The 27659-nt window shown below is 40.2% G+C and overlaps 1 protein-coding gene across 1 annotated transcript in view; it reads left to right on the top strand.

The window, feature by feature from the left end:
* The first annotated feature begins 2897 nt into the window (after positions 1-2897).
* ST8SIA4 (ST8 alpha-N-acetyl-neuraminide alpha-2,8-sialyltransferase 4) overlaps positions 2898-27659 on the top strand; it is an 80244-nt gene continuing 55482 nt past the window's right edge. Inside the window, exons 1-3 of the mRNA XM_073344594.2 lie at positions 2898-3369; positions 10000-10131; positions 20232-20489. Of these exons, the coding sequence (XP_073200695.1) occupies positions 3257-3369; positions 10000-10131; positions 20232-20489 (503 nt within the window). The 5' untranslated portion in view covers positions 2898-3256. The remainder of the gene's footprint in view (positions 3370-9999; positions 10132-20231; positions 20490-27659) is intronic.

Here is a 27659-nt window from a genome sequence, read left to right as displayed (position 1 = left end):
ATGGGAAACATGACAAATGAACATTGTTGATTAAATGCAAAGTAATGTACAGTAAAGGAGGAAAAATAAATTACTCTATATGCATGATAGGTTTGTAAAAGGAACTTCACCCATCATCAAGTCCAGTCTCCTGAACATAAATCTATTAAGCTCCATCTTAAACCTAATTAGGTTGTTTGACCCCATAATTCCTAGGGGGAGGCTGTTTGCAGAACCTCACTCTGACAGTTAGAAATCTTCTGTTAAGTTCCAGCCTAAATGTATTCACAGCCAGTTTATACCCATTTGTTCTTGTGCCACTATTAAGCTAAAAGACAAAAAGCTATTCTGCCTGCCTGGGGTTGACTCCTCCCTCCCCACCCTCATGTATTTACCCGGTCAAGCTCCAGGAATTCCCCAAGCAGTTGTCAAAGTAACAGCCGTGTTAGTCTGTATTCGCAAAAAGAAAAGGAGTACTTGTGGCACCTTAGAGACTAACCAATTTATTTGAGCATAAGCTTTCGTGAGCTACAGCTCACTTCATTGACTTCACTTATAATGTCTTCTGCAGTTTCCACAGTATGCATCCAATGAAGTGAGCTGTAGCTCATGAAAGCTTATGCTCAAATAAATTGGTTAGTCTCTAAGGTGCCACAAGTACTCCTTTTCCCCATGCAGTTGATGTGTCAATTCTATTGAGAGAGAGCATAGCAGGGCCATAGGAGAGTAAATACAGCCCCAAGTGAGCCAGGTTTTGACTCACTTTTGATGGTCAAGTTTTACAATTTTCTACTGCCCATGTCTTTTTGTTTGGTCTCCCTCTACCCCAGCTTTACTGGGTATTAAAGGGCCACTATCCATTTAATACCAATTGTTCCTGCAGCAGTCTGATAGTAACAGCCTGTTGAGTGCCAACCCAGATAATAAGTATATACAATAAAATTGAGCAGAGTGGGCTAGGATTTAACTATAGCCTCCTAAAATCTTAGCAGCTGCTGTCCAGTAAGCCTCTAGTCCTGCAGTGGCTTATGCACATACTTAACTTTATGCATGCCAGTAGTCCTCCTGACTTTGATGGGACTACACACATGCATAAATCTTTGCACGATTAGGGCATAAACATGGTCAGTTAATGTTGTTTCCTCTTAAACCAACTCTAGCCTGCCAAGGTGTTGGATCATATTAAAGAAGTTCTGTATTAAAATCACAAATGAGTTTGATTCCCAATAGTTTAAATTCCAGGGTATTACTAATTAAGAGGTCTTTTGGCTTTTGGTACTGTTTCTCTCCCTCTCTGTGTGAAACTTGCAAGCTGCTAATTGTGTTAGTACATTCTAAGACAGAGTCTGTTCTCAAAGCAATTCTTTGTAACAGCTACTCACACAGAGAGAGACTCAAAGCAATACTCTTTAACAACAGAAACAGCACCCAGAGATTCTCCACCCTTTTGTTGTATCATCTCGCTTTGTTAACAATTGTGATTAAAAGAGAGATAGAGGATTTATGTGGATGGATGCTTGGTGTGGATAATAACTGAATGATCAGGGAGGTGCCAGCCTAAGAAGCCAGTGTCCATTGGCTGAAGAAGGCGTCAAGTGGAAATAACTAGAGGACCCCCAGAGGGCAGACTGGAATCCACCCAACAGCCTCAAGAATGGGAGAACCAAAGAACAAGATAACATCTGGCAGCATGGAGCCATCAGGAATGTGCCATCTGTTGATTGATTCAGCAACAGCATGATGAAGCAATTCCCATAGACTGGCATAGGAAGAAATTCCTATAAAAATGGACTCTAGAAAGTGAGAATTTTGGGGGTCTGATTCTGCAAACCAACTTCCAGGAGCATCAGATGAGCATCTGACAAGGCCCTGCTCCCTCCTCATGTCCAGGCCACCTGGCCAGTGGCTTGGCATGAGCAACTCTAAGGCTGGTAACTATGATAACAACCTTGCAGAACCTGTGTGTATGAATGAATATGTGAATAAATATGAAATTGAATGGAATGTTATAGCTATAACTAACTGCTTACTATGATTCTCTCTGTATTCACAATAAATGTGGTATTTTGCCTTTTTCCCTTTAATAAGATCCTGCTGGTTTTTACTTTATTGGTATAACAAAGGTACAAACGTGGGTGCAATTTGTGCTATCACTGCCCCTCCTTTAAAAAAAAAAGTCTCTCCTACTCTTCCCCCCTCCTTAAAAGGGAATGTATTTTCCTACTATCTCATTGCTGCAGGGTGCTTGAAGTGATTTTACTGAAAATTCCCTCTCCTTCCCCTTAAAAACAAGAAAATCAAGTCATACCATCAAGGGCCTGGTTGGGGACATTGGGTCAGGGTGTATTTGAAAAAATAAGTATTACAAAATAAATTGTTTTACACCCTTGTGCCAGCTGTAATAAACACCTTTTACCCGCATCAAAAAAAGGAGTACTAGTGGCACCTTGGAGACTAACCAATTTATTTGTCTCTAAGGTGCCACTAGTTACTCCTTTTCTTTTTGCGAATACAGACTAACATGGCTGCTACTCTGATACCTGCATCAAAGAAATTGCTAACCAACTGCAGAGAGGATGACTGAATTCATGCCAGGGGTCAGTGCCAAGCGCTAACGGGATTTGCGAGTAGCGCACTGACCCTAGCGGTGCATGCAGAATACGCAGCTGTCCCCTTGGGGTTGACGGCTCATGCCTCCAGCTGTAGTCAAAGAGGCGGGAAGGGGATCCTTAAGGACTTTTCTGCGGGGCGCTCCCTCGGCGCCCTCCCCAGCTCTAGCGCGTGCAGCAGCATTAAAGACGCTCGGGGCGCCGGGAAAGGCTTTTAAAGTTGGGGAGGCAGCAGTCCCCGCCCCCCACGCCACTTATTGGCCGGGCTGCGCTCATCGTTTCCCCGCCAGGGAAAGGGCGGGGCTAGCGACGCGGCGGAGCCTGGCGCAGGCTGCTGCTGCCGCCGCCGCCGCCTGCTCTGTACACGGGGAAGAAACGTGAGAGTCGCTGGCGAGCCAGAGAGAGCGGCGGCGCGTCGGTGCGCACACGGGCTCCGGGCGGCGCCAGGGGAGAGGCGAAGGACTTACTCCCCCAGCCGAGGAGCAGCAGCCGCCCTCGCCGCCGCCTGGGATTTCTGCCCGTAGCAGCCGCATCTCTGCCTGCTCCTTCTTTTTAATTTTTTTTTTGGCAAATTGGCGTAGAGTCTTTGTCTTTTGTGTGTGTGTGTTTGTTTGTTTGTTGCACGCCCCTGCCAAACAAAGAGACGGGGGGTGGCTGAGGGAGAAGACATGCGTTCCGTCAGGAAGAGGTGGACTATCTGCACGATAAGTATCCTCCTGATCTTTTATAAGACAAAAGAAATAGCACGAACTGAGGAGCACCAGGAAACGCAACTCACGGGGTAAATGCAAAGCCTTGACTTGTAAGGATTTGACAAAGGCAAAGCAGCGTGTGAAATTTAAATGACTCAGGCTCTTTCTTTCTCTGTCCACCCCTCCACTCCCCATTTCCTTAGGTTTATAGTCTAGCATCTATTTCAACTTTGCGTTTCTCAGCTTGGGGATTGCTTTCATGGTCAAATGACAAAAGCAACCATAACGGCAGAATTGTCTCGCAATAAAGAGTTTGTCTTTGATTTGAGATTTCAGGAGAAAAAGTAAAGTGTGATCTGAGGTTTGCTGAATACCCCCACGCCTCACAAATGGTTGCCTTTTTTGCTGCGGAAAGGGGCAGAAGGAAGCCAGTTACTTTTAAACAGGAAAGGGTTGATCAGTGTCGTGTAGTTTTGAAACGGGTGGCACGTTAGATTTGTTTGTTTGTGATCTAGGCAAGAACACATTTTCTAAGGTTAGATGGAAAAGGCTTTTTACTGAGGTCTTGGGGACACCTTTCTGGTGGTTGCACTGACCATAATAAAATCAAGTTATTTTTCATTTTGTGGTTTGAGTAATAACAAGGAGTTGTCTCTTTCTGCTTTTGTTGCTTTTGAAGTTTGTACAGCAGATTGCCATAACTTTGGTGATGGTGGTCATTGCGTGTACGCTGTTTCTCGGGGATCTGAGAATAGATGAGAAAATCCCCTTCACTCTTCAGACGCTTCCTCTTGCAAACCTCTTCTTGGGCAGACCACCGCCTGTTTGTTTCTTCTCCCGATCCGTGATTAAGACAAAAAACTAAAAGCTGCTTGCTGTCTTCCTCTTGGGTTTATTTTTTTCTCTGTGGTCACTCCAGTTTTTTTTTTTTTTAAACTTGAAACTAACGTGAAGAAGCTGGTTTCTTAGCCAAGTCTTTGTTTCCGTCCACCAGAGATGATTGTAGAATTTTTATTCTTCCATGATTTTCTTTTTAAAGAAATGCGATAATGCAGCGGAATTTTATTATTTTTTATTTATGTCACCAGAAGCGTAAAACTCGATTTTTTTGGAAGCGTTCACAGTGGGGGGGTTTATTCATTAATGTTTGCACAAGCCCAGAGCTCACTGGGGTTGGAGGCGCAATATAAAAGCAGCGTCACTTATTGTGAGGGTTCATTGGGAGTGGGGGGGGGGGGGGAGAGGGAGAGGAAGAATCGGAGATCCCCAGTGAATCATTTACAGGAATGAGAACTCCTTAAAGGGCTCATGGCAAACCTCTGCCCCGTACACGTGCCCCCTACGAAGGTGCCATGTGTGAACGCGGCGGGGCTGTGGAGGTATTACCTAGAGAAAGCATGGACCTCTCCGTATGTGCCTTTCTATTCATGCATACAATATGGTTCCGTTACCCATGTGCGGCTGGCGTGGCTGGGAAGGAGGGTGTGTGCAGGGAGAGCCAGCCGGTGGCTGGTGTGCGTCCTTCTGCTTGCTGCCAGCCTGCCAATGCCTCGGAGCGGTTTGGTCCAGCCGCTGGCGGGCACAGCTGTGCTAGTGTGAAGGAGGCGAGTGCATCGTTCCCCCCAAGCTCCTTTCTATGCTAGAGGGAGGCGAGTGCATCGACCCTTCTCCACCCTCATCTCTCGCATCCCGTTTCCAAGTTCCTTGACCGGTAGCTATGCTGGAAGGAAGCCGGTGCATCGCTTCCCCCTTGATCCCGACCACGACCAGGGTCCCTGACAAGCAGCTGTGCTGCTGGAAGGAGGGGCGGACCCCGCACCGCTGGAGCGCCTCGCCTGCTCCCCCTATGCCTGGTTGCTGTGACCATGACAAGCAGCTGTGCTCAGCTGGTAGAAAGGTTGCTGCCGGCGGGCTGGAGCAGCTGCAGCAGCAGCTCCGGGCAGGCTTTGTGGTTGCCTCGTGCGTCGTGCGTCTGAAAATTTGCATTGCGAGCGTTTGTCGACAGGAAAAGCGCTGACCATCTCTTTCAACCGCCGAGCCGAGCCGGAGCCTTTGTTAGCGAAGACAGGTTGCGAAAGGAGCACCCACAGTTCAGATAGCAGGGCTCCTCCTCCTTCATTAACGCCACTAATTACAGAGCTAGGGTGCCAGGCAGATTGTTCTGCGCCTGCCAGGCTGCAGCGAGCTTGTTCCTTCCTTGCCCTGCTTTTTTTTTCTCTCCCCCTAGCATAGAGTTAAGCGTGGGAGCCCCTTTGTATTTTGTATCACCTTTATAAAGGGACACATAACTGGGTGTAACTTTTTCTGTCTTGCTGCAATTTGGTATATTAAAATCTCAGGTTTAGTATAGTTTCTTTGCAAATATAGGTATTATAGATACACACTTCACTCCTTTCCCCATTTACACAGGATCAGGGGCATCCACAATTCCTCCACACTCCATTTGGGCCACTTGCAGTTCCTTTCTCTTCAAAAAGAACAGGAATACTTGTGGCACCTTAGAGATTAACAAATTTATATATTAAATTTGTTAGCCTCTAAGGTGCCACAAATACTCCTGTTCTTTTTGAGGATACAGACTAACACGGCTGCTACTCTGAAACCTTTCTCTTCAGACTTCTCTTGATGTGTGTTTGTATCTATATAAAGTTAAATGTTTTAGTCGTGTGCCCAAAAAGACATTTAAAACTAGTTAGGCTTCTTCCTCACTAGCTTATTAAAGATAAATGTCTCCTAATAAATACGTGTTTATATTTATAAAACATATCCTAATAAATGTGTTTTTGGGGCACATATAATACATAAAAATATTTAAAATAATTTAGAAAGTAGTCCCTAACTGTTGTTATAAGACATAAAACCGACATTTCCGAGTCCATGATTTTTAGTGTCTAGCAAACTTATGAATTTAAGATTCTAGGTTCGTCTCTTTGAAGATGGTGTGTAGGTTTCCTTTGAGGGTCAAGAACTGAGAGGTCCGATATGGAGTGATCATTTTATGAAAAGCATTTGCCCATGGGTGATATGGTGTCTTTTTGTCTTTTATCATTTTTCTGTGAGTTCATTTGAGAGTGAAGGGATTGTCTGTTTTCACCCACATAGTTGTTGTGGCATATGATGCTCTGCATGAGGTATACCAACATCTTATGATAGGCATATGTAGGACCTATGGAACTGGAAAGGTGTGTTGTTGCGGTGTTGATCATCATAGCAATGGAGATCTGTGTTCCGGCTTTGCATCTGTTCTGGTAGGGTCTGGTGCTGCTTTGAATTGGTGTGTCCTGGTTTGAGGGAAGCTAGCTTCTGATGATTTTGGTGAAGTTGGGGGTTTGTTTGAAGGCCAGAAAAGAGGGATTGGGAGATTTCTTTCCGGAGTCATATTGGACCATATACAATATAATTATCCATTAATATCAATGAACCAAACAATCAGTATTTTACCCAAGATTGTTTGTTTGATTAATTGATAAATTTGTATATGACCAGAGAGTTTAATATATCTCCAAGGTCAGGAGAGTCAGCATCAAAGTTGATGCTTTCAGGCCTAAATTGCCCTTTGTCTTTAGGTGGATTTCACACTAACATCAATTGTAGTTCCACACAAATCTGGAGGGTAGAATGTAGCCCAAATTTGTTGTTGCACTTGCCAGACTATTTACGCAAAGAAAAATTTCTGGGTGTTTGACACATGCTTAGCTTTACGTAAATGTAGCTTTTTCTTCGGTGTATTTACTGATATATCGGGGTAAAGAAGGGATAAGGAGAGCACTTTTATAAGTAAGCAAAATTTTACTTCATTTGGAGTAGTAGAGCATTAATGCAGAACATTTGGGACTTTAAGCTCCTGAAAACTTGGTTTTTAAAGTTGTTTTATTGCATCATATTTGCAGTTTGTTGTAGCTGTAGAGTACATCTTGAAGACTAAATCAATCACATTTCAAATAGTAGAGTACTTTTTAGGTACAAGTAACTTAATTGCTAATTCTGTTATGTATGCCACTGTGTGAAAGTACTTAATGGATTACTCTTGGTTCAGTATAAACCAGAATCCTCTCCAATGTATTGTTATACAGTATACTTTCTTTGATTTATTTTGTTAATTTTCCTTTAGATGCATGTACTGTGTCGTGTTGCAAGGCAAATATATGCAGTAAATATGTTCACTGCAGTTGTAAAGAAATTTTAGTGCTTGTGGAGTTGCATGAGAATGGTTAAATGAATTCTGATTGAGATCTTTCCCAAAGAACATATGCAGATAACTTTCATTGACGCTAATAGGATTATTGCACGTGGACTTTTGCAACATCCTCCTACCCACTTCAAGTTAAAATAGAATAACTTGCATAAAGGTGAAAAGAAAAGGAGGACTTGTGGCACCTTAGAGACTAACCAATTTATTTGAGCATGAGCTTTCGTGAGCTACAGCTCACTTCATCAGATGTTTACCGTGGCACGGTAAACATCTGATGAAGTGAGCTGTAGCTCACGAAAGCTCATGCTCAAATAAATTGGTTAGTCTCTAAGGTGCCACAAGTCCTCCTTTTCTTTTTGCGAATACAGACTAACACGGCTGTTCCTCTGAAACCTGTCATAAAGGTGAAAATTACTTAGTTGGATTTCAGTTGGTGGCACCTTACCTCTGAATTAGTACTACATCAGTGCCTCAGCATGATAGCAATGGGGCACTGGGTTGCTAATAGTGTTCTCTTTTTGATAAGTTGTGAAACCATGTTTGGCCACTTATGGGCTATTTAATGACCATGCTTGTTTGAAGTGCTACCCAAATTTTAGTTTAGGTAATTACATCCAACCTAACTAAAATCCCACTGCCGTTTAAATTCGATTGGATTCATCACCATAGACTAATCTGTTTTGTACTGTTTGTGTGCTGCAAAATAATATTTTTTTGTAGTGCCTAGGAGCCCCTATCCTCAACCAGGACCCATTTGTTCTAAGCACTGTATAAACACAGAACAAAGACAGAGCCCCCAAGAGCTTACTGTCTGTCAGCTGGCATGTTCCATTTACCTGCTTTGAGATCTATTGATGAAAAGCTCTATACTGGAGCCAAGTATTAATTTTATTATTTATGTCTTATTTCAGAGGTGGATGCATTTCATTAGTAGGCAGAGAGATTCCTGTAGGTAGTTGATAAAGTAGTTTGAAATGCTATTGGATGAAAGGCACTCCAACCCTAAACTATTATCCAATAAGGATTAAAGCAGTGATTCTCAACCATTTGGGGATCAAGATCCATTTGTAAATCTTGATGTACTGTCATGACCCAGCAAATAGCTGGTTTACTAAATATTTCTTACAATATAAATACACATTAATGTAATAAGTACTACATATGTACGCCATGTGTACCATAGCAGCTGCTTCTGTCCTGTGGGACCGGCTTTGTTTTGCTTCCTGCTCTGGGTGTTGTGACCTCTAGAGTTTCAGTGCCGCTCATGTTTGGCTCAGCCTTCCTGATTGGAGGGGTGGGGGACATTTTGAGAGTGGGATTGTGAACGGGCACATGGGGTTGTAGTGCCAATCAGATTTGGCTGAGTTGGTCCCTTGTCGTCATGATGGAAGAGTGGCTGGGCCAACCGTGAGTGGCACTGCGATCCCATGCACTAGGACCAAATTTTCCCCCACCAGGCCTTGACACAACCTTTTGATAAATTCTCGTGACCCAATTTTTGAATATGACCCACAGATTGAGAGACTCTGGATTAAAGAACCTCATATTTGAATTTAGGGAGCCAAACTTTGTCTCGTGTATCTCTGTGCTGGAGTCAGTGGGATTACCTACAAGAGAAGAATTTGGTTTAGTGTTACTCTTGATATTTTTATTTGTAACTTTTTTAGGTGTCCTATTAAATTTGTGTCATTCTTTGGCCCTCAAGCATGCCACAGACCAGGACACCCCAATTCAATTCAATAATTGCAATTATTATTGTCTGATTTTAATTACAGTACCTCCATACATGTTCATGATCATCAGCCACCACTTCCTCTAGTGCACAAGGTTTTTCCACCTAAAAAATGTCCAGGTCTAACTCTGCTTAGTATGTAACTATGATAAGATCATTCTTTGATGCTGTATGGCTGTGTGAAGCGCATGTGTGTGCAAAAGTTCCTAAAAATCAAGCTTAAATTACTCTGGGCATATTCTCCCCTTTGTTTCAAGCATGAACTTGTATGGAAATTCCATGAGCAGACCAAGGAAGAATATGCCCCAGTAGGTTGAAACTCCACATATGGGGGACTTGTAGTATCATTGGGAGACAAAAAGAATCGATGGTTCCCAGCACATGCATGATAACTGAGAAACTGTGTTGGGGAGAGGGGCGGAAAGCTAATACTTAGTGCATCAATTACAGGTTCTGGCCCACATCTGGTCAGTTTGGGACCATATTCACAATAAAAAGCTCATAGTACATTGTTTCCCCTGTATTTAAGGTATATGATTTAAAATAACTTAAATACACTGCAATTAAAGAGCTTATATATTTTTCAGATTAAGTATTTCCTTGTATCTAAAATACCATTTTGTTAGGTGGAATTTATTTTTTTGAACATGTAAAATGTGTGAGGATGGGGAGAAATTCTTGCTGCTTTTCCTAATGCATATAAATAAAACTCCACTCGTATTTGTGATGTGTAGAAAAATCATCCTGGCAGCCCCAACCTTACCTTAATGGTGTCTTTTCCATATTACATTTCAGAGATGGTGAGTTGAGTTTGAGTAGATCAATGCTCAATAGCTCTGATAAAATAATTCAAAAGAGTGGCTCTTCAATCTTTCAACATTCTGTAGAAGGCTGGAAAATCAATTCTTCTTTGGTACTGGAGATAAGGTGAGTGCCTTGAATAACACACAGTTAATTTCATATTACTATAGCCTATAATTCTCTCCGTCTAGCAAACGTATCTAGAACTCCTGATTTACAGTTTAAAGGTGGCTGTTGCTTAACAAAATACTGTGCTAGTTCTATTTAATGTTGCACGGTGAATGACCTGAAACCCTGAAAAGAAGTAATACTTCCATCCTCAATGTATAAGAATGAATAAGATGTGAGCTTGAAATAACTGTGATTGATCTTTGTGAGGTAGTAAAATTGTAGTAGTATTGACATGTCATGCAGTTTCCTTTTTTCCGTTAAGTTACTTGAGGCCATAATGTGCCTGACACTAGGGTGGTCGTACCGCGCAGTAAGAAGAAGCCACAACCTCTCACTCTAGGTGGTTAGAGCAGGGCTTCCTGGACCTTGGGCCCAAGCCTGCGGGCTAAACGAAGGGAGACCAGAGGGCTGTGGGTATAGTACTTCCTCTCCCTGTCAAGAAAGCAGGGATCAGAAAGGGTAGGGAATGTGTGAAGCCTTCGCTGGCAGAATTGAGCCAGTAGGTGTGGTGGAATATGCTATACCCAGCAAAGGACTGTGGAAAGTTGCGTGCCTCCATGCTAGGGCAGCAGGGCAGTCTATGTACAGGCCCATATGTGGGGCATTGAGCAAAAATTCAGTCTAGTCCTTAAAGTGGGGCATCTGTGCCCTTTCTATGTAACCATTTTCTTTTTTAAGGGGCAAATCCTGAAGTCCTTAATCAGGTAAAACTCCTATTTATGCAAGAGTAGTTTGCCTAAATAAAGGTTTAGTGAGGCCTGTTGTATTGGGCCCATCGTTTGTATGTCTTGAATGCTAAAGCAAAGAGAATATATTAATAGCTCAATGATAATTAGCATGTGCAAAGTTGTGGTAAAAGGAATCTGTGGGATAGTTATGACTCTTGAATGTACATCTGAACATCCATATGCTCTCACCATCCCTTTCAGAACAACCTGAAATGTTTGCCATTATCTTGCTCATCACCATCATCTTCCTCATCACCAGTGGCCATCATCTTGGCATCTCCCAAGGGCTACTCCATCTCTCGCTTCCCAAGCACACAGGCTGGGATACAACTTTTATGTTACGCTGACACCACTGTCTCTAATACATATTCAGTTAGGGTTTCTCTCCTCTTCCTTATTTGTATTTCCTCACTCTACTAATGTTGGCGTGCCCTTCTCCTGTAGGTTAGTATATGAATGATCTCAGCTTACTATCATATATCTCAATTCATTGCCCATCAGCAGATGTCTGACCATCCTAAAATATCAAAAGCTGGTGTTGGCTCTGTGCCTGTGGTTGGCTGGTGTTATGGACAAACTTCCCCCTTAAAAGTACTCTATTCTGGGTTCCCCAAAACTAAGGAGTGACCCATTAGGCCATTTATCTGCACCCAAGTTCATAGGCCTCAAGCCTTATGCTAATTACTGAAGCCAGTGTCTTACAGGATAGAGGCCTGTAGGTTCCTTGCATTACTACTGAAAAAGAATAAATGCTAAAGCTAGCTCTACAGGCTACAGTGATTAGTAAATGAACTCTAAAGTGAGACCTTCTACCTTTAACAAATACTTGGTCCCATTCTTCTTTAAGTTACACCAGTGTAAATTTGGAGTAAGTCCAGTGATTTTACTTACTGCAGTTTTATGTTGGTGTGACTGAGAGCAGAAGTAGTTCCACATGTGAACTACTTCTTAATTTAGTCCAAATTTTGCTATTTTTGCTAGTGCTGAGTTGTACCCTTAATGCATGAGTGGCCCCACTGAAATCTGGGCGGGGGGGCGTGGTAATGGGCAGAGTAAAGTTCTGCTTACGTATAAGGGTGGCAAAATCAGACTCTTAAGTTACTTTTTGCTTCTGTTAGTACTCTGGAGCCTATATGGCTCATGCATAGTTAATTAATAACTAAATTTTGCTCTAATTTACACCTAGTGTAAATTAATGTAATTCCTATATCAATGGGATTATTTCGGGTTTAAATGGATGTAATGGATAGAACAACTTGAAGTGGGGATGGTGAGTGAGCTCAAAAGAACACTTCTTGACTTTCAAATCCTAGGTTGTTGGGCTGGCAATTAGCAAAATCATTGTTTTACTTGCAAACTGAGCATATTTGCTATGCAAGTCATTGAGAGAACGTAATTATGAAACCCAGTAATAACTTTTTTAGTCACTTTCCAAAATGTAAACATTTAAAACAAATCTATCTGGTTATGCAGGGCAAACCATAAGTGTGACCTTCAGCATTGTAGTAAGTATTTGGTTTACAGGTTACAGAAGGAAGCGCAGAATGTCATACAGTTGACAAACTTAATTTTCCCCAGTTTCAAGAAAGCAAAATATAACATTAAGACAAGGAGAACAAATGTTGAGGAGAGTGTCACATAAATGCTGCAAAGCCTGTTTCTAGAGCTCTATCACACACGCTATCTTTAAACTACCAAAAATCTTCTGAAAAGTGTAAAGAAAACTATTGTAGAAACAACAGTGAGTCAATGCAGATACAGCAGAAACAAAAATAATGTTACTAAGAGAACTTTTTAAAATACTTTGGGCGTATCTTCACTATGGAGCTAAATCGGCATTGCTGCAATCGAAGCAGCAGCATTGATTTAGTTGGTCTGGTGAAAATGTGCTAAATCGATGGGAGAGTGTTCTCCCATTGATTTCTGTTCTTCACCTCCCCAAGAAGAGTAAGGTAAGATGGTGGGAGAGTGTCTCCCATTGACACTGCATGATGTAGATGCTGCGGTAAGTGGATCTAGCTACATTGACTTCAGTTATGTTATTCACGTAACTGAAGTAGTGTAGCTTAGATCAATTTACTGCGGTAGTGTAGACCTATCCTTCTTTTGAATAAGTGTAAAACATTACATAATGGTTTATTAAAATGACGATGTAGGCTATGGTATCATCACAGCAACACATGTGAAGAAGATCACATGCTTTCTCTTAGTATAAGTAGGAAATATTCCACTACACCAGTGTGAAGACTAAGTGGCTCCTTGCTTTTTGAGCCATAGTGGTAATGAGCATGAGCATCAAGTCATGCAAGTAGCTTTTAGCTGAATAGGACTTAGGCCCGCATCCTGCCCTAGTCCTCAATGCAAGGGGGATCAGGGATGCTGACAGATGCTGAGGAATTGCTTTCCAGGAATCCTTGCTGCCAGGGTACATGCTAGTCAACAATGGTGGATGAAGGTTGGGAACAACTTCTACAGAGCTGACCATGCCTTTTGGAAACAGTCAATTGCTATATCTGGTCCCCTTTCTGATACTCTCTAAACGCTGAGAAGAAATCTTATTCTTCGGCTTCCACAACAGGCTCTCTGTGCAACCTTGCCAGCCCATGAACAACAATAAATAGGATCTATCCCTTAATATTTTTTATACTGTTGGAGTCATAGGGACTAACTTCAGAATGTCTCTAGCAAACTCCTAGAGTGTTTTCACTGCTAAAGTAATTGTTTAGCGTTCCAAAGTATGTTAAATGCACTATGTGGATCATGAAGATGATTCATGCTCCTATTATTGCAACTGTTAGTGTGAATAAAATGTTCGTACTTGTGGTATGAGGTATGCCATAGCAAATAACACAGAGAGAAACGCACAATAAAAAAAAGCTATCACCTACTGAATAATGTATAAAAAGTTGTCAGTTCTTTGCAATGGAGAAATAATTTGTGAAACCCTTAATGTATAGTGTACAGGCATTTTATAAAACACAATAGATGGCAGCGACTGCTGTGTATTACATCAGCTTGACACCACAATAAAAAGTTCAAATTGTGAAAAACTTCTGACTGGGATTTGCTTTCTACATGGATAGCATGTTTCATTGTGTGACTGGATCTAACCTCTAGGCAGCTGAAAGTCTATGGTTCATTTTGTACTATCTCTTGAGCACTCTCCATTACCATTTTTGACTTGCACAAGTAAATGACCGCTTTCCACCATCTACAGAAGTCCTAACTTTTTTTATTTATTTATGTATATTTAATCAGATTCTTGAGATGGTCATGTTCACACAGGTGGGAGGGTGAGCAGCTGCTAAGCTGTTCCATGATCAAGACTCTGTGGGCAGGTTTATATCTGAGCTCCTGTCATCCATCAACTGGCCCTTGTGGGCCTTGACACCTGTCTCTAACCTGGGAATCAGTAGAGGCGGATATGGTAGCCCCTGAGAACATGCCTGTTTAGAGAGGAGGGGGGGCATAATTAGTTAGTAATTGGAGATTGCAGCAAATCTGCTGCCTTCCCAGTTGTGACCGCTCTGGTGAGAGCGTGATTTTCAGATTGATGGTACCCTTTGCCTGCTGCCAAGTTAATTTCAGAACAGATAGCAGCTCCTGTGCCTGTAGGAAGGAGACTAGTTGGCTCCCTTAGTATCTGCTGGCTCAGTCATATGGAGGAGACTCCACCTGCTCATGGAAATTGACACCCTCCTCATTTTTTTTCCTCAGTCCTTGCTATACTGGATGACAATAAGGTTGTGTGGGTGGTAGTGTCGAAGTAGAGATTGTGCTGTCAGGATGGGGGATGTAGTAGAGTTGATGAGGAGCTTATTGTCCAGGGATGACTCAAGCACATCTGAGATACAACCTCCGAGGTCTTCAGAGTCCCACTCAGGGTGTGTGACCTTCTTTCACCTCCCTTAAACTCCAATAATGTATAAACGGTTGGGGGTTGAATCCTCAGAGGGAAAGCAAGGAGAAAATTACCCAAGTGTCTAGTGTGCTGTGTCAGGGAGCAATGAATGGAGATTCCTGTTAAGTAAGAAGAGTGGAAGCCTGCAAAGTGCCCAGCCAGGGCTTTAGTACAGGAAAAGTCAGTAGCTATTTTTTGTATGTGATCCTGCATCGATACTCACAATTAAAATGATCCCCTCACTTTTTTTGTCTTCATTCGTTTGTGAAGTCCATCAATTAGAGTGTAAGCTCCTCAGAGTAGGGACCTATTTTTTAATGTGCCTTCTGTGGTATGCCTCACACACTGATGTGCACAGTTTAAAACAAAAAATTGATTGGATTGGATATACTTGTGCTTGCTTCATAGGCTTTGCTGCAAGCCAACATGCCAAACGTACTGAATGATTCTGTAGCATCTTTCTAAAGGAGCAGTTAGTAATGTGTGAGGCTTGCTAGTTGCTTTTATATATTTAGATGTTTTGTTTATTCTAGACAAAAATACATACAAGGACCAAAACAGAACTAAAAAGCCCAAAGTTGGGCTCAAGTGAGAAGACATGTAAGGTTTGCTATTTTTGTATTCTAATTAGAGAAATTAGTTTACCTACTGTCAAAATGATCCATTTGATATTTAAAAATCAGAGACTACTTTACAGAGATGCTTTAAGGGCAATTAAAAACACGTGCAGATATTCTTAATAGTGACCATTTGCCTTTAAGTAATCAGCAACAATTCCTTGGAGAAGTTAAACATGAATCTCCCTTTATTTATAGCATGCAAAAAGCTCGTTGCAATTACTAAATATATATTCTCAAAAATGTACAGTATGTAAAAACTGTTAGAATTGCTTATCTGTCTGTCATGTCTGTTAGTGATCACTATGCATAGTGAGAGCATGAAAAGAAATACAGAAAAATAAAAATTGGTTAATCAAATTAAAGTATGCATTTTTTCACTGATTCAAAATTATTAAAAATCAAAATACACTCCCATTTATCCAGATGACCCAGGGGACAGAGGTGACGCTAGCCCATTGGGGGCCCAAAGCAGAAATGCCCCCCGCCCAACACAAACTAAAAAAGCAAATAGAGGGCTCCCTTGAGCTGCTCAGGACCCTAAGCAATTGCTTATTTCTGCTTATGCTTGGAGCCAGCTCTGCTGGGCAATATCCAAAACTTTCAGATAATTGGGCATTTGGATAAATGGAAGTGTTATTAACTAACCTAGGACTACATGGGGGGGGCACTGTGTGGATTTGGATAAATAGTATTTTCAGATAACTGGAATTATAGTATACTACCTTCTGTTTGGATGCACAGCTGAAGGCAAGCCCAGTTGTTCCCTGTGAAACAATAATATTTTTGGTTCTCCCTCTTAATATAAACATTTTAAAAAATCTGTATGAACATAAAGCCACAATCTGCTTTCAGAGACACGTGTGCAATTCCTATAGACTTCATTAGGAGTCAGTGGGAGAGGTGTGAGACTGGAGGGGGCAAAATTTGGTCCCCAAATGCTTATCTAAATCTATATTCAGCCAGATAAAGAAGGTGAGTTGGTAATACCTTTTCAGGGAAAGCACCATTTAATTGATAACTCATCGTTTTAACTAAATCTTCAATAACTAATTTTGAAATTAAGAACTTCCTCTGCATTCCGGGTGGTGTATGCTTAATGAATGGTATCTGGTAAAGCTTTGGTAAGAATTAGGCTATTGTCTTTGCCAGGGGAGGACCTCTCAGTGTAGTTCTAACACCTTTAACGCTACAGTGTTTCTGGGATTGGTCTGGCTTCTTAGATATTTATGGTGCTCTTTGGCAAGTTTCCCTCATGAGTTGTTTCTGCTAGAGACAAATGGAACATAAACCCTGACCCTTTCTGGAAACTAGAACTTCCAGTGCTAGCTACCTTGGGGATGTGAATCTTCCTGGGAGATGTGGTCTCTGTGGATCTTGCTGGGAGATTTGAAGTTGAGAGATTGGTCCATTTTCTTGAACAATCATCAGTGAGCTACAAATTAATCCAGAGCCTTTAAATTCAAAAAGTCTACCCACCCCACTCTTCTTCAGTGTACACAATTCCCAGGCAGAGATTGGAGAAGCTACCATTGTTTATGACACTGTGGCACAGTACAAATATTGCATTTTGAGTTTTGTAATGATAAACTACATATTCAGAGAAAAATGCCAGTTTATTCTATGGACTCCTTTTAATATCTCCCAAAAGCTATAAATAAGTGTCATCGCTAATAATTATATATTGCCTACAAAGTAATCCACAGTTACGCCCACAATTTTGATATAAACTGAAATCAGAAGCTCATATTAAGAGCGAACTCTCCAACAAATGATCATGTCAGCAACAGAGCTATCTTGTAAACTTGTCCTGTAAACAAAGCTGCAAATTGTGAATTACCTCTTATTCAAATTATTCCATATATGTGTATGAAAGACTTCTATTAATTTTAATGGGAGCTGGATCATGACCTTCATGCATTTAAAAATAATTAACTAGTGAATTTAGGTTGTGAATTACCCATATTCAAATTAATAAGTACAAGTCACAGTTCAAGCCAGGGCTCTTTCTATCTAATCTCTTTCATGTTAATTGAGAGAAAGTTATTCCCCACTTGGATGCTTTTACTGTGTGTCTTTTTAAATTTTAAAACAATACATGGGAAATCCTATTTATGTGCAAACATAGCTGCACGTTGGCTAACACACACATAATAGACCGGTCCTTCTTTGATATCAAAAGTGTGTATTAGGTATTGAAAGGGAATCCTCCTGATCCCCCTTCTCTTGTGATTCTTATTTCACTCAGGTCCTAGAGAGTCCTTTTGACATTTTCACCTATTCATTGAGGCTCTCCATTGTGGCGGCCACCTTCAAGCTGTAGTCACCATCTCCTTTAAAAAGCCCCAACTCTGAGGGCTGCATTCCTATGTAATGAACATTTTTACCAATCTGCTTAAATGTTTTTTTTCATTCATTCTTTTTCTAGTCATTTCCATCTCTATTGCAGGTACCCACAAAACTAGACACATCAAACCCACAGGGCTTTTAAGTCTATTAAACTTACGGGCTGAAGAAATTCTTTATCTTGCTTTACAAAAAACAAAACAAAAAAACCCTGCCTTGCCATTTACACCATTTACCAAAAGCTTAAAGCATTTAAGGTTTTAATATCTCCTATTCTGCTTCATTATTCTCAGTCCCTCATGCATGCTACATCATCAGATGTCCTTACTCTGATGCCACTTCATACATACACAAGAGCCCTAAAATAGAATTTGAAGGTTTTCTCTTTATTTTAGGTAGGTTTAAGATGTGTGAGGTAACATTAGGAAAAAAAAAATCTTACTATGTTTCACTTTCCCTTAGGCTTTTAAGGTAAATTCCAGTGTTGCAAATGTTTTGTAACCAGTTTCATTATTAGACATTCTCTTGTATCTTGAGGCAGTGAGACAGGATAGCTGACTGGCCTGCATGATGATGTTGTGTTTTTGTCCCTTCACATCTGGAGAATATTTCCCCCCTTTCATTTCCCAGTAGGTATTTCTAAATAGCTTGTACAGCAGTTAAAACAGCAGGGTGGTTTTCTGGTAAGTATTGATCCTGTTCTAAGGATTAGCAATGCAGAGTCCTTAAAGTGACTATAAGAAAATGCTATTTTTACACTCAACAAAATGCTTGTTGTGCATTCAGAGTCTTATCTGCTGACTTGAATGACAAAAATGTCTCTTTTTACAGCTTTTTTTCCCCCTCCTGTTAGAATTGCAGAGCCAATGCTGAGGTAGAATACCTTTTTAGGGAAATTTGCTAATTGATAACAAATCTGCTTCAACTAAATCTTCTTCCATAACCAGTTTTAAAATTAAGAGCCCTCTTCGGCCTTCTGGATGGCATATATATAATGAGCAGTCTCCAGTAAGCTTTAGTAAGAGTTAGGCTAATGTCTTTGCCAGGTCAGGACCTCTCAGTATAGTTCTAACCCCACTTCTGCATTCCATCCTACTGAGCACCTGCTTAACTTTAGACATGTACCGTAGTCCCATTAACAAACATAAGTACATAGCTGAATAGGTATGGACTTAAACATGTGCTTAAATGCTTTGCTGATTTGGGATTTGTAGCTGGTGGTATTTGTACAATTGGGCTCTATGACAGAGTGGACCAGATTCTTTTCCAACTCGTGCATTATCAAGTAAATTGTTTACTAAGGCCCAGTCTACATGTAAAGTTGCACTGTTGATTTTAAAACTGATGTAGCTAAAACGGTGAAACTTTGGCTGCAGACACTCTTCGACTGTTTTAAACCTGGCTGTTCGGCTTGCAGAGGTGCAAGCTAAACTGACATAAACCGGATTTAAATCTTTGAGTGTCCACACAAAGGTACTCTTAACTTGGTTTAATAGTGGCTTATTTTGGTTCATCTTAAACCCGTTCCTAACTGACTTAAGATAAACCAAAATAAGCCAATATTAAACCAAAATAAGTGTCTACATTAGGGTTTGTACCAGTACAACTGAACTCGTTTAATTAAACCACTGTAAGTTTGTGCAGACGAGGCTTAAATTGAACTTAAATTGTTTTAAGTTACAAAACTTCAATTTCTCTGTGTAGACAAGTGCTAAATTCTAATGAGTTATATATGTGCAAGCACACTGAATAATAATACCAACTTGGTGCTTAAAACTGAAGGGCATGGTGATCAGAGGAACTCTGCAAATCTTTTAAAAGTGCGGTTCCAACATGATCATGGATCTGTTTAAAAAAAAAAAAAAGGCATTATGGGGAATCCAGACTTCTCTCCTCCTGATTTCCATGACAGAGCTGCTCAGTTTACAGGTTAAAACAAGTTTTATTTCTCTGCCAGCTCTGACAACTCGACCAAGGCTGTGAGAGCCATGCTAGTTCATTCCTTGATTTTTGACACACGAGGCTACTTTGAAATCCTTTGTAAATATCTTTTAACTTACCGGTTGCTAATAAAATAAGATGATGCAGTTTATTTTGTAATCTGTGCATTAACCCACATGCCAGATAGTTTTCTAAAACACTACTCAAAACCAGTTACTGCGCATATGCACTGTCCAACTTTTAAAACTTGAATCCATCGTCACTTAATTCTTTAACACCTGGTGATTTAGACTGTCTTTGAGTAATTGCTTGTCACATTACATTTTTTAATCAAGACCATAAGGGTTTCTAATGGAGCCCTAACATAACTTTATAGCACCTGAAATGGCCATAGTCTAATATTATGGGAATGAAAATCTGAAACCTCACACTCTCTTTTATGTTATATGTTTTATACCATATTACTAAAAGATGAGCTGATTGTGAGGAATGAATACTGTCTGCCTGTTTCTTTCAAAATAGGAAGAATATTCTTCGGTTTTTGGATGCTGAAAGAGATGTCTCAGTGGTCAAAAGCAGCTTCAAGCCAGGAGACGTAATTCACTATGTGCTAGACAGACGTCGCACCCTGAACATTTCTCAGGATTTGCATAGCCTCCTTCCTGAAGTTTCACCAATGAAGAACCGTCGGTTTAAAACATGTGCAGTTGTGGGCAATTCTGGCATCCTCCTGGACAGTGAATGTGGAAAGGAGATTGACAGCCATGACTTTGTAATAAGGTGAGCTTTCATCTGCAGCTGGGGATAATAGCCTGCTATCTGTCACTTTCGGGGGGAGGGAATGGCAGAAATGCTTTAACCTGAGAGATCAATTTCCGGGATTATTTGGAATTACTGAGTAATTTATCTGAAGTGATATTTTCACTGTGTGATGCCTCAATTTAAATACATTTTGGTATGGAAAAAATAAGATTACTTCTATATTGAAAATGAGAGGTGTGCACATTAGGAGGTAGACAGATTCATATTACTTGTTGCTTGTGTTTGTTCATTTGTTTTATTCCAGATAAAATCATTACTCTGGCAGAAGAGTTGGTCCTATAAATGGAAAATTGTTCTTTTTCCAAAATCTCTTCCTGTCTCTTGGCCAGTAGATGTGGCCTAGCAGTAAACTACTCAATTACTTTATATACAGTAGTGGGGGGCAAAATTTCATTGTGATGCATTGGAATTTAGTCAGATGCTTTCTGGTAAGGTAACTGAAAGCCACACATCTCTCTCACTGCACATTGCACTGAAAATATATCCCTACAGCATGTACAAAAAGTTTATTTTCTTGAGTGTAGATACTCAAACATGTTCAACCGCCACAAAATTTTGTCTTAGGACTTCACAGATCAATGGCAAATTAAGAGCAGTTACTGGCTCCATTTGACAAGCTGTCATTATATGAACATACATAGATAAATTTGAACAAAAAAGATAGTCTGTGCTTTTTAGGCAAAGTCTCCATTGGTATGGAACCAGGAGGGTGAAATGATGGTGATAAAGAATTATTATCTATGTAGGGTTAGCTCACATCACTGCTCCTGTTCTTGTTTTTCCTTTTCTATCTTGTACAAAACTGGTGGTCAAAGAAACTTGAAAAGGATGGGGTCTGTGAAAGGAAAAATTATAGTTCTTTTCTTTTCATAAGCCTGGGAGTTTCAAAAGCTTTCAGTGGAGGTTGGACATTTAACTCCCTTAGGCAGCTTTGAAATGCAAGCTAAAGAAATACATCACCCTTTTCCTAGTAGTCACAATTGGCAGGAATTATTGAGTAGTATTTTCTTCAAAGGCAAGATTTTAGGCTTGAATAGGGAAACGCAGCAAGTTTTTTAGAAAGACTTAAGAAAACCTCATTAGTATATTGGACAATGTAAAATACATTTCATCGTTCTTCATCACAGCTAGATATCCCATTTTATGATGATCTGCAAAAAGAGCACTTTTCCAAAGATGCTAATAAAAATGGATACAGATCCTTTGGATTCTATTATGGAAAAATGCTGCATGTCATTTAGGGTTGCCAAAGACCTCAGATAGTCCTGCACCTTGCTAACTGAAGGGTCTGCCTTTTTTGTTTTGGACAGTGACACTGCAGAAAGCTGGGAGGACAGAGACAAGAAAATTATCAAGAGTTGGAAGCTATATTATAATGTCTGTCTTCATATTCCATTCTGTCCTACAACACGTGACCCAAACACTGCACATACAGATATAGGAGCTATATTTTATTTTTGAATTATTTCAGTGACTGGCCAGAGACTGCCCTTTCCTTTTCCATGAGTGTTCGACTTGTACTGAGAACGCTTTGATTCTGCCAAGTTGGAACTCCTGCTTATAGCCAAGAGAGTTCATTATAAACAGTCCACTGCCTAACTGCACTTAGCCTGTAGCTTCTTTGTTGATGTTATGCCCTCTTGCAGTTTTAATGTGTTTGACTTGACAAGCTGCATAATGATGCAGATACCAGACTTTCTGCAGGAAGTTCTTCTATGTGAAAGCAAACTCGTGATTGTCCCTCAAAAAGGCCTGGATTCAGCAAAGTACCTAAGCATATATTTAACTTTAATTGTGTGCTTAATTCCTATTGAAGTCAAATAACTCATCGCTAAGACCTCCTGTGCCTATCCCCAAAACACATCTTTTCTAGTAGTGAAACCAGAGAATGAGCTCTAATATTAATTTTGAACTAACAAAGACTTTGAGCTCTATGGAATAAAGATAAAGTACGTTTGCAAAGGTTTAATCTACAGAAATTAGCCTGTGAATAAAAGGAAAATGATAAAGCTCAGTATGAACATCAGGAAGCAAAATCTGCAATTTAGATTGAAGGCACGTGTATCACTTCAATGCAGTCCCATCACATCAGAGGAACTAGCCATAATAATCAATATTCCTAGTATTCCAGAATATGGTCAGATTAGCCAAGAGTGAATCCTTCATATGAACAAGAGGCAAGGAAGTGAGTGTGTGACTTTGGAGTATGTATGGTACAGAGATTTTATTCACTGGTCAGACCTTAAAACTCTTCAGAAGTGCACAGAACGTGTATGGCTAAACTGCATTCAGAGACCTTTCACTGCTTAAAGTATGTAGTAAGGAAGTCCTTTAGGAATTATGGGAGAAGAATGAATATATCTTTTTGCTAGAAGGAGGAGAGAAAGGAACCTAATAAAAGTAAACCGCACTCTATGCTTCCTTCATGCTGGATAATTGTATTGCTGTAAGGGCTCAGGTATGAACTCCATGAACTGACTTTGCTGCTGCTTTTGGGTGATGTCTCTGAAAATAAAATATACACATCTTATTCACCACGCTTCTTTGCTTTTCTGAAAAAGCAGTTGTATAGGCTATATTGGACTCACAATTGACCATACAAACTAATGAAGAAAGCTTCTGTAGACTCTAACATTTTTGTGTAGTATAAGCAAACAATTTTAGAGGGAGACTTATATTGGTTTGGTAAAACTAAATAATATTCTGTTAATTTTGGTAATAATGTGTTTTCCTCTTAAGAGATTCATGAAAGGAAATACATAACAAAAAGTATGTATGTGATTTATTAGAACAGGAGTATCTTGATCACACTACCCCTAGTATCAGTGGTCTTCTTAATTTGATGGTGGCAGCGATAGTGAAAATGAGACCAGAGTCTGAAGATAAGGAAGGTACTTCAGACATTGTACAGTATTTGAATTGTGATACAGTAAATCCAGCAATCTTGCATTACAGTATGATGGAATTGGATACTACATTAAGGTAACCTGAAAATATTAATAACCAATGAAATGACTTGGACACCCTAAAAGCATTATCAAGTGTAGAAGGAAGCATTCACTATGTAGCTTATTTAAATTTTATAGTGTCATATCTCTAAGGTAATCATCCAAGGTCATTAATAACTGGCCCCCTTTCTGTGAAACATCACAGTGTGTTGTATGCTGATGTGTCAGACCTATCATAGTCCCTTGGAGCATGTAGCTAGCTAAAGGAGAAAATAACTAGGTTGTGTTTAAAATGTTTCTTAAGCCAGATTTTTTAAAAATAGGTACCTAATAAAGAGAGACAGTGTATGCATACATGGGAACAAACAGGTAATTGTGCTAGTAAATTACAGTTGCATGAATGCAATTATCACTCCTCTTTACAGAGTGCTAAAAATATATATGTAAACACACAACTGTATTTGCAAATGCAGTTGTATGTTTTGTCAGTGTAACTATCTGTTTTTACCATATTTAGGGCACATCTTAAGCAGCTATTTTTGAGGTAAAGCATAACTCTACATATGCACAGGACTTGATTCTTTTCATGCACCAGTGTAAATCAGGAGTAACTTCTTTTGTCAGGGGCCGGATCTTCTGCTGGAGTAAAGTGGCTGAGCTCTGTCAAGTTCAGTAAAGCTACAACAGCTTAAGCATCAGAAGGTCTGACCCAGTTGAGTTAACTTAGTGAGAGAGGAGAATCAGGCCTCTTCTCTTAAAATGGTACTGATTGCAAATTGTTTTCTCTTCAGATTCTTTCCTCGTCACCTTTTAAAGCTAAGTGTATCCAAGTAAATGAGCCCTGATCCCTGCATCCACAGTACTGATGTGGTAAATCACAGCATGTAGCATTTCTGTATGATACCATGAAAAGGTTCCTTAACTCCAAGAACACCTGTCACTCTATGAAAGGAATCAGTGCTGTAAAAAAATAAAATACACTGATTACTTGCAGGCTGCTGAGAAGTGGCCTGGCTCAACTTGCTGCTGTTCTGTAGTTCTCTAGCTGTTGAATCAGACAGATATAAGATGGTGTTCTTGTCTAAGATTAAAACAGGTCAGGCTTGTTCCTCCACTGAGGATGTTTTCTAAACAATATTTCTACTGCTGTTGCTCTCAGGGAAAAAAAAAATACACTTGCAGTAAGATTCAGTAGATCTCTGCAGCTCTAAGGATTCCTTTCCTTTGTCTGCATAGTATGATTGTGCTTTTTCTTTAAAGATAAGTTGCAAGGATTTAGACAGCCAAACAGACAATAGCCATAGGACTACATGTGCTGAATGCCCCCAAATGACGAGGGTGAAATAGGCATTCAGGACACAAACGATTTTAACCTTAACCATTTTTCTGACCAGCTCTCACTGTCTGAGTTTTTCAAGCATGAACTCTGCTAGTGATGTTACACCCACTAAAGAGTATAGAGCTAACCTTAGTAGGGCAAGAAAGTGGCAATTTTTTTTGTTTATATGGTGGTTTTAAGACCTTTGTTTAAAAATATACAATTTTATATTTTTAGACATATATTGTAAGATAATTGTAACGTTTCCAGGTATCAAAAAGAAGAGCCACTTGTGTACGTGCCAAGAAATGAGTTCAGGATTCTGATTTTTCCTATAACAGCTCGTGATTTCATGAGCGCACACAAAAATTCAGTTTACTTTTAAGAACTCTGAGGATTTAAGAAAAACAGCTTTGTTTTGTCCACAGGACTTACGGATTCTGATATTCACTCAGGAAACCTTTGCACTGTCACAATAAACTATCTGCAGCTACACTGCAAAGTAAGGACCAGATTCTGCCTGCCTTACTGACACTGAGTAGCAACTTACTCCACAAAGAATCCAGACCTAAATATATTAGTGTGGGCTAGATGGAGCATTTAGGCTTATCCTTGAGTAAGGGGCAACGCCTACTCCTCTGCTTTAAGAGCAGCTCTGTGAGGAAATTGTAACTTGCCTGCTCCCATCTTCTTTGGTGAGGGGAGTAAGTTGTGAAGTGTCATCTGAGATAATGGTAATTACGACGTGTGTACTAAGCAAATTGTTGTTGTGCATAAAGCTACCAAATATTAATTTTGATAATAAACGTTCCATGGAGATGTCAGCTGAGCAGAGAAGGATTTTTTTTCAGTCTATCCCATGACCTTGACTCCCTCACAGCTCTTCAAAACTGTCCACGTAGTAAACATTTAATCAGTCTTGGGGTTCTGTCGCATCTTAAGTTACATTTTACCAGAATACTGTATTTATGCATATATGATGCAGTCCTTACTTGCACAAGTAGTTCCATTGGCTTTATATAGGAAAATGATGCATCTCTTGCAGAGATGGACAATAGACTTTCGGGCAAGTGTCTTTCATGTGAGTAAGGGTTTGTAGGATCACTCTGCATGTATGGTCAAAAACAATCTCTCTGTGTCTGTCTCCTAGAGATGTATGGACATACAACTTTTGTGCCTATTTAAAGTATTTCTAGTCTATAGACTAGATATGTCTTGAATAAAATGCCAAAATATGAGTCCCTACTTTTTTGAGAATCATTGCCTAAATTGAGAGATGTATAAAGTACCTGTCCAGGTCTGAATGGAGCTAATTCCGAAGAGTTTTGGTGGGCGGGAACACATTGTACTCATTCAGAAAATTTCTTTAGGTTTCTGCCAGCCATTTATTCTAGAACATAATCAGATCCCCTTCCAGTTTGCCCAGGATATGGAAGTAATTACTTCGTAATCTTGTCCACTTTCTGCACAGTCACACTTTTACAAATAGCCTCATTGAAGTAGTGAGGTGTCACCAATTGAGCCTCATTTGGTGTAGTTTAATTTCAGTTTCCCCCAAATGACCCACAGCAGATTCTTTTGTTTTTATGTTGGTTCATGATGATTTCTGGACAGAAATCCAGCATTTTGAGTAGAATACTGTTAATCATGGCTCCCTGGAAGGCCTCCAGTGAAGCCTAGAAGTAAGGGCTACCATCTTGTCTGTGTACTTGGAAAAGTCCTTTTTGCTCATGTTTTTGTGTTTTAGTGTTGTGATGTTATCCCCCCCCCCCCCCCATGGCAGGGAAGGTGAAACTTTTTTTATCTCAAAGGGTTTGACGAGCTTTTGATGAGCTTCTTTCAGTAGGCCAGCTAGTCCCACCAATGTTTGCCTTCCTTCCCCTCATTCATATACCCTCCCTATCTGCAGACCAGACCCATCTCTTTCCCAGAGAGAGTACTGTGACAGCACTGCTCAAACTTCATCCAGGCAGCTGGGGGTTCAGGAGGTGATTTTTCCTTTTTCTTCCCTCTGTAAAATAAAAATCCCAACAAATTTGTAGTGTAGTGCTCTCCTGGCTTCACAAAGCTGCTGCTGCTGCTTCAGCAAAAATAGTTCTGTCTCAGGGACACATGTCTTCTGTGTTCCTGAAGCAGGACTAGTGGGGCAGCTCTAGATGGATTTTGGCAGGAGATGAGTGGTTTCATATTACTACAGGCTGTGTAGCTCACTGGATGAAAAAGTGCACATTCCCATGCTAAACATTAATAAAACCCTAAAATATATACAAATAAGTTACTTTTACTAACAAAAAAATCAGTGTGTGGTTTAGGAGATTCTGGGATATGAAGCCTTTAAACCTGTAGGTTGCCATTGTGAATCAGATCCAAGTAGATCATGGCTAAAGTCCCACTATTGTAAATTGATCTGAGTGGATCGCCCTGAGCCCATTGAAATTAAGGGTCTGCACAGATCAGCTTGTAGGATCAGGGCCCAGATTTTGACCAGCTGACAACTGTGCTGGTTCTCTGAGATGAGTTGAATATCTCAGTCAATTTTACTAGAATGTGTTTGAATGTGTCAATTGATTTAAAAAACAAAGATGTGAACTACAAGAAGCAAAGGGCCATGTCTTCAGTGCTTTTCAGGTTGCAATATGAAGTGTGCAAACTTGGGGAAACATCAAAACATGAATTTAAGTCATTAAAAGGATCACTGCATACCAGTGATTTGAAATGAGTGAGTCATTCACATTTCTGCCAGTTGAGAAAGGGGAGGAAGGAAGAAAGGAGGGAATTGGGGAGTCACTTTCAGCCTTTTGGAAACATGAACTGTAATAATTTTTTTAAATCTGTCGTTATGAATGAGGGTGGTGTGGGGGT

The sequence above is a fragment of the Lepidochelys kempii genome, chromosome 5 (assembly GCF_965140285.1).
Source record: "Lepidochelys kempii isolate rLepKem1 chromosome 5, rLepKem1.hap1, whole genome shotgun sequence".
In the NCBI taxonomy this organism is placed as follows: domain Eukaryota; kingdom Metazoa; phylum Chordata; order Testudines; family Cheloniidae; genus Lepidochelys; species Lepidochelys kempii.
The sequence above is the reverse complement of the archived record's forward strand: the minus strand, read 5'-3'. Positions and strand labels throughout refer to the sequence as shown.